Source organism: Salvelinus namaycush, chromosome 42 (genome assembly GCF_016432855.1).
Source record: "Salvelinus namaycush isolate Seneca chromosome 42, SaNama_1.0, whole genome shotgun sequence".
In the NCBI taxonomy this organism is placed as follows: Eukaryota; Metazoa; Chordata; class Actinopteri; order Salmoniformes; family Salmonidae; genus Salvelinus; species Salvelinus namaycush.
Window position 1 is genome coordinate 19,125,245 of NC_052348.1, and position 6,263 is coordinate 19,131,507.

Sequence of the window (6,263 nt, forward strand, 5' to 3'; positions counted from 1 at the left end):
CTTGTAAGTAAGCATTTCACTGTAAGGTCTACATGTGACAAAAAAATTTTTTTTTGATTCTACCTTTGTAGGTGAAACCGAGATTCCTTTGGGTCTGATCACCGGTGACATCTCCACGGCAATGGGCACCTCGCGCAGCAGACACACCTGTAGCGTCATTCACGCAGGAAGTCAGAGAGGATGCATCCCATGGAATTACAAACTACGGTTCCACTGTAGCGGTGTCTCCTCACTGCAGCCTTCAGGGGAAATATTTGAAGAGTGCATGAATGTGCAATAGTGGTGAACATTCAAAGCTGGAGGTTGCCAAGAAAAGGTAACGGTTGTAACTCGGGTTTCACGGGGTATGTTCGACACCTGCATGAGGCCTCGGTGGATCTCATGCCCATGACCTGTTGCCCGGCGGTGGCGCGCACGTACGGGCACGAGCTTCTTCAAATCCCGTTCCAGTGAGCACACCTGAGCCCTCTGAACAGGGCGTGGTCCACCGTGAAATGGTTTGCAACCACTGACCGGCCATCTACAACTGAGGCACTCTACATAAATATATATTTTGGAACGAGCTATTGGAGGGAACTGATGATGAGCAAGAGGAAATGGGAGGAAGCCTTGTCTCGAGTTAGGATGAATGAGAATCATTACCTAAATGACAAACAGTGACAAGGGGTTAATTCAGACTATATAGAACAGATGCAAATGACATTGGCTAAGGGACTTTTTTTTGTAAAAGTATGTGCTGTATGTGAGGTTAGTGCTATGGTCTCTGCCAAGAGGTCTGAACCTTTATGGCACAAGATAGTGCACTCACCCCATACTGCAAGGTTATTGGTTCAAGCACAGTTCCTGCTCCTCCTCAATCACTACTGTATATTATCAAACACTGACACGTTCAGATTCACAACCAAAATAGGAATTTAATGTAACTTGTTACAGATGATCAATTTAATTGGAATCAAATGAATGCAATGAACTTACTACCAAATCACATTACACATCCAGACAGTGAAACATGTTTTAAATAGGCCTGGATATTAACATATGTAGTTGAGGTGATTCATTTAATCAAGTTGTTAAGACACCAACTTATTACATCTTTTGAAAACAAAAAACAGTGTTTAAGAAGCTGAATTTCTAGAACAGTTTCATACAATATAGGTTCCTCTGGTAAGTAGCTGTAGGATATTATCATGGTCAGTCAGATACATCCAGTCCAGTCAGAAAAGCTCTTTCCTCCAACAAAAATGCTGCCATCCAGACTGCATCTCAATAGTCCAGTGGCCTCCTCTCACTCTCCTCATCGCCACTGAACTGGAACTGGACTGGTGGAAGTACCCTCCCCCCCAGACTGGAATATAGAGGATAGGTCGAAGCAATATGGAAGAGTTTATCCTGTTTCCTCAAATCAGTGCAGATGAAGGAGAGATGAGAAGAAAGGATGGAGAGGTGAGATGAGGAAGCCCATTTAGACCACGTCGACTGGATCTTCTCGCTGCTTCAGTGTATAGTCAGATGGATCAGACGTTTCCTCCTACGATCCTCCGCAGCAGAGTGGCCAGACCTCCTTTAGAGATCTGTAATGGCGTCTTCTCCTCCTTGTTCTCTATGTAGATGCTGGCTCCGTTCTCCACTAGGAGTTTAGCTGCCTCCACACGCTCCTCGTCACACGCCAGGTGGCTGGGGGAGACAAATATTTAGCATGGTGTAGAAAGTGTAGAAAACAGCATCATCAACACACAGACACAAACATTAAGCACAGTAAAACACACAGCATCTAGAACACAACTTCAATATACACGCCAGTGCTTACAGTGCAGTGTTTCCCTCCGAGTCCTGTATGTTGGTAGAAGCGCGCTGTTTGAGCAGCAGCTGGATCAGACGGCAGTTGCCCTTGGTTGAAGCTCTGTGTAGGGGAGTAGACTCCAGCTTATCTGTGACATTAGGGTTCGCTCCACTCTCCAGCAACAGGAGGGCGATCTGTGAAGAAGACCAACCATTTGCATTATCAATCAACATAACGTTATACAGTTCTTATTTTCTGCTTTAATAGCTGCAGAACTATTGTAGCAAAGCCAGGGGAACATAGTTGGTTCTGGCAGGGAGTGAACTAGCAACACTCAATCCCAAGACGGAGCTAATGGCCCCTGTGCCAACTAACTAACCCACTTGGTATTGAGTAAACCAGATTACTTCAGAACAGTATCTGTCTAACATTGTGGACCCAGTGTTGGTGTACCTCGTATCTGTCCTTGGAGGCAGCATAGTGCAGAGGGGTGCAGCCGTTCTGGTTGACTGAGTTCAGCTGAGCGCCTTTGTTTATCAGTGACTTCACTATCTCCTCCCTGCCTGCAGATGCTGCGATGTGGAGGGGAGACCAACTGGCCTGGGGACAAGGACAAGAGATGAGACATCACTCTCAAATGGACAGTAACTACTTCTTCTTCTAGGATAGTCATGTAGTGATAGAGGGAGTAACTGAGCAGGCATGAACCAGAGGCTCAGTGGTTAGAGTAAGTGTGTCTCCTGTAACATACAGGTCCAGTGTCTCCAGACCTCTTGACAGAGCCCGTAGAAATAGATGTGTGTGTTGGGGAAACTACTACCAAAGACACTTATAACCAATTCCCCTGTTCATCTGTACTAATACACTATAGTGACATCAAAAGATCAAACATCTACAGTACGTACAAGATCAATTTAAGATCAAATTATTGCAACACAGCAAGTCAATATAACTGTACAATGTTGCAGACAATGACTTTTCAATATTTACATCATCTTGTAGGTTGACTTCCACCCCCAAATCCAACAGAAACTCAACGATCTTGACGTGTCCAGCCGAGCAGGCCCAGTGGAGTGCGGTCCTTTGGTCCTGGGAGAGGGGAAGAGCACAGGAGACCAGATGAATAAGAAGGGAGGGACATGTGGATGTATCAGCAAATGTAGCTAGCTAACGTTAAATGACTGACTGCTGCCTGAAGCAGCTAGCTCTAGTAATGTATTTCAAGTGATGATCATTTACCTGGTCCGTTTTGCAAGCGAGCGATTTATCCGTTAAAATACATTTCTTTAATTTGTCAAATTCACCAGTGAAGGCTAAATTACAGACTTCCACATTTGAAACAGTTTGCTCCATCATGAAAGATAGCTAGCTCAACTCACTAAGCGGTAAATTGGACTGAAATAAACATCACCATGACTCAGGAAATTTACCTAGGTTCTATTTCCGGTGTAAGTGCGCGTAAATTGAGCTTTCAGAATAAAAGCTCCCAGCAGCATGGCGGGAATTTTGCTCCATTATTGGTAGAGGGATTGTTAATTTTTTAAAGGAAACGTCACAGCTGTATCAAGTAAAGAAAAAGCAAATGTCCTAGGTGGTGCATTTACAGTGGTTCATAGATGTGGGCACCTGTGTGATCAGAGTAAGAGGGGACAGGGAAAAGTTAAATGAGTATGGAGAGTCCAGAGAAGCTATGGATGTAGAGTTCTTTATGTTTGAGATGACAAGGGCGTTGGAGGGCTGCGGGCAGACTACTCCTGGAGAAGATAGGGTGTGTTCTGTGATGTTTAAGCACACACCAGACAGTGTGTTGGAAGCAGTGTTAGGGTTGTATTTATTTAAATGTTATTTAACTTGGCAAGTCAGTTAAGAACAAATTCTTATTTTCAATGACGGCCTAGGTTAATTGCCTTGTTCAGGGGCAGAACAACAGATTTTTACCTTGTAAGCTCAGGGATTTGATCTTGGAACCTTTTAGTTACTAGTCCAACGCTCTAACCACTAGGCTACCTGCTGCCCCAAAAGGTGGTGTGGAGGACTGGGGTGATTCCTGCTGGGTGGACACGTGCGGTTGTGTTACCGTTTGTAAAACCAGGTAAAGATCCTGCTAGGGCGGGCAGTTATAGGCCTCTCGCTCTGACATCCAACATGTGTTAATTGATGGAATAGATGATAGTGAGTAGGATGATGTACCTCTTGGAAGTCAGGGGTTTGATGAGCGTAGCACAGAGTGGGTTCAGGAGAGGGAGGTCTGCCATGGATTCCCTGGTTACAGTTAGTACAGAGATTACCAAAGCCCTGACAATAAAAGAGGTGATGAGTGTTGTGTATTTTGACATTGAGAAAGCTTAAGATGCCATGTGTAAGGAAGGGTTGTTGATCAAATTGAGTGCATTGGGGACGTCTGTATAACTGGATCATGGACTTCCTGTTCGATCGAGTCATAAGGGTGGACTCAGAACTGTCAATGGAGTTTGAAGTGGACAATGGTATTCAGGAAAGTGTGGTTAGTCCGGTGTTATTCACCCTGATGACAGATTACGTATTTAAGGAGGTGGGACAGGAAGTGGGTGTGGCCTTGTAATCCGATGATCTGGCTGTATGGAGAGGTGGAGATGTCAAATATGTGAAGATGCAAGATGCAAGAAGCTGTCGGAGTTGTGAAAGATTGGTCTTACATGGAGGCCTAGGATGTCTGTGGCCAAGTCCTGTTTTATGGTGTATTCTAGGAGGAAGGTTACAGATGTTGGGCTGCAAATATACAGTCAGGATATAGGGAGGATGGTTGAGTTTAAGTATATAGGTATTTGGTTTGATAAGTGGCTTACGTGGAAGAGACATGTTGAGCATATTGAAATTAAGTGTAGCAACGTGCTGAACCTCATGAGGGCAGTGGCAGGATATGATTGGGGGTCGGATAGACAAACACTGTTGTATATGTACCAGGCATTGATTGATCAGGTCATCTTTGAATTGTGGGTGTTTTGTATATGGATCGGCAGTCAAAACGTTACTACAGTGCCTGGATAGATACAGTCAAGGGCCCTGAGATTGTGTGTGGGTGTCTTCAGGACGACACCTGTTGAGGCATTGCAGGTGGATAGTGGGCAACTGCCACTGAGAATAAGGTGGGACTAACTTGGTTTAGTGTACTGGGCGAGGTTGAAATGGAGTTCAGAAGGACATCCTGCGGTCATGGCAACTGGGGAATGCTGGGAGTGAGGAGTGGGGTTAAGCAGAGGGCGTACGGGTGGACAATTGGGCAGAAGATGGTTGAATATGGACTGGGGGAGAGAGAGATAGGGTCAGCAATAGCATTGGGGAACGTTCCTCTGTTGCTTTTTCCGAAACCAAGTGTCGACCTGGACATGATTGAGGGCAGGAGAGAATGGGGTGAGGACGTGAGATATATATAGATAATCATTATTTGTAAAAAAAAAAAATGTAAGGATATATACAGATGGTTGAAAGGATCCAGTCAGTGGTAGGGTGGGGACAGGGATGTATATCCCAGATTTCAATGTTAGAGCATGTAAGCGGTTAACTGATTATGTGTCAGTGTATGCGGCCGAGTTGATGGCCATGATTCTCGGTTTGAGATGGTTGGAGGAGGTGAAACCACTCAGTGTTGATCTGCTCTGATTCGGCTGCAGTGTTGAGTAGTGTGAAGACGGGCAGGTCAGAGAGGGGAGACTTGTTTGTGGAGATGATGGTGTTGTTAATGGGATTGGAGAGGGTGGGAGGGGTGGTAAGCTTTTGCTGGGTCCCCGCCCATGTGGGTGTGGAGGGTAATGAGAAGGCCGATGTGGTGGCTAAGAGTGCTGAGAGGGAGTAGATATTCAGGTCCTTGACCCAGGAAAAAAGTCTCGATCTTTGGCAAAGGAAGTGGGATGCTAGCAATAAGGGGAGGGAATTATATTGCATGCACCAATCAGTAAAGGAAGAAGTGGGGAATATGGAAAGTAGGAGAGAGGAAGTTGTGTGTAGTAGATTACGGTTTGGGCAGACAGATTCGAAAGCTAGGTTGTGGATGATAGGGAGACATGAAACAGGTCTGTGTGATGAGTGGAGCATGTGAACTGTATGAAGTAGATAGGGAGACATGAAACAGGTCTGTGTGATGAGTGGAGCATGTGAACTGTATGAAGTAGATAGGGAGACATGAAACAAGTCTGTGTGATGAGTGGAGCATGTGAACTGTATGAAGTAGATAGGGAGACATGAAACAGGTCTGTGTGATGAGTGGAGCATGTGAACTGTATGAAGTAGATAGGGAGACATGAAACAGGTCTGTGTGATGAGTGGAGCATGTGAACAGTATGAGGTAGATAGGGAGACATGAAACAGGTCTGTGTGATGAGTGGAGCATGTGAACAGTATGAGGTAGATAGGGAGACATGAAACAGGTCTGTGTGATGAGTGGAGCATGTGAACTGTATGAGGTAGATAGGGAGACATGAAACAGGTCTGTGTGATGAGTGGAGCA

The 6,263-nt window shown here is 45.2% G+C and overlaps 1 protein-coding gene across 1 annotated transcript; it reads right to left on the reverse strand.

The window, feature by feature from the left end:
- Positions 1-894: 894 nt before the first annotated feature.
- On the reverse strand, positions 895-3,209 carry psmd10 (proteasome 26S subunit, non-ATPase 10). The gene is made up of 5 exons (XM_038981668.1): positions 3,020-3,209; positions 2,771-2,869; positions 2,234-2,380; positions 1,808-1,974; positions 895-1,674 (listed from the first exon to the last, which is right to left on the reverse strand). The coding sequence occupies exons 1-5, from the start codon at positions 3,134-3,136 to the stop codon at positions 1,515-1,517; spliced, it is 690 nt and encodes a 229-aa protein (XP_038837596.1). The 5' UTR covers positions 3,137-3,209; the 3' UTR covers positions 895-1,514.
- Positions 3,210-6,263: the final 3,054 nt, after the last annotated feature.

What these genes read in the sequence shown, in the direction of transcription:
- psmd10 (XM_038981668.1), bottom strand. Translation starts at nt 3,136, where the DNA reads ATGATGGAGCAAACTGTTTCAAATGTGGAAGTCTGTAATTTAGCCTTC. An exon ending in TCGCTTGCAAAACGGACCAG is followed by an intron (nt 2,870 to 3,019) that starts GTAAATGATCAT and finishes CCCCTCTCCCAG; the next exon opens with GACCAAAGGACCGCACTCCA. An exon ending in TCGGAGGGAAACACTGCACT is followed by an intron (nt 1,675 to 1,807) that starts GTAAGCACTGGC and finishes TGTCTCCCCCAG; the next exon opens with CCACCTGGCGTGTGACGAGG.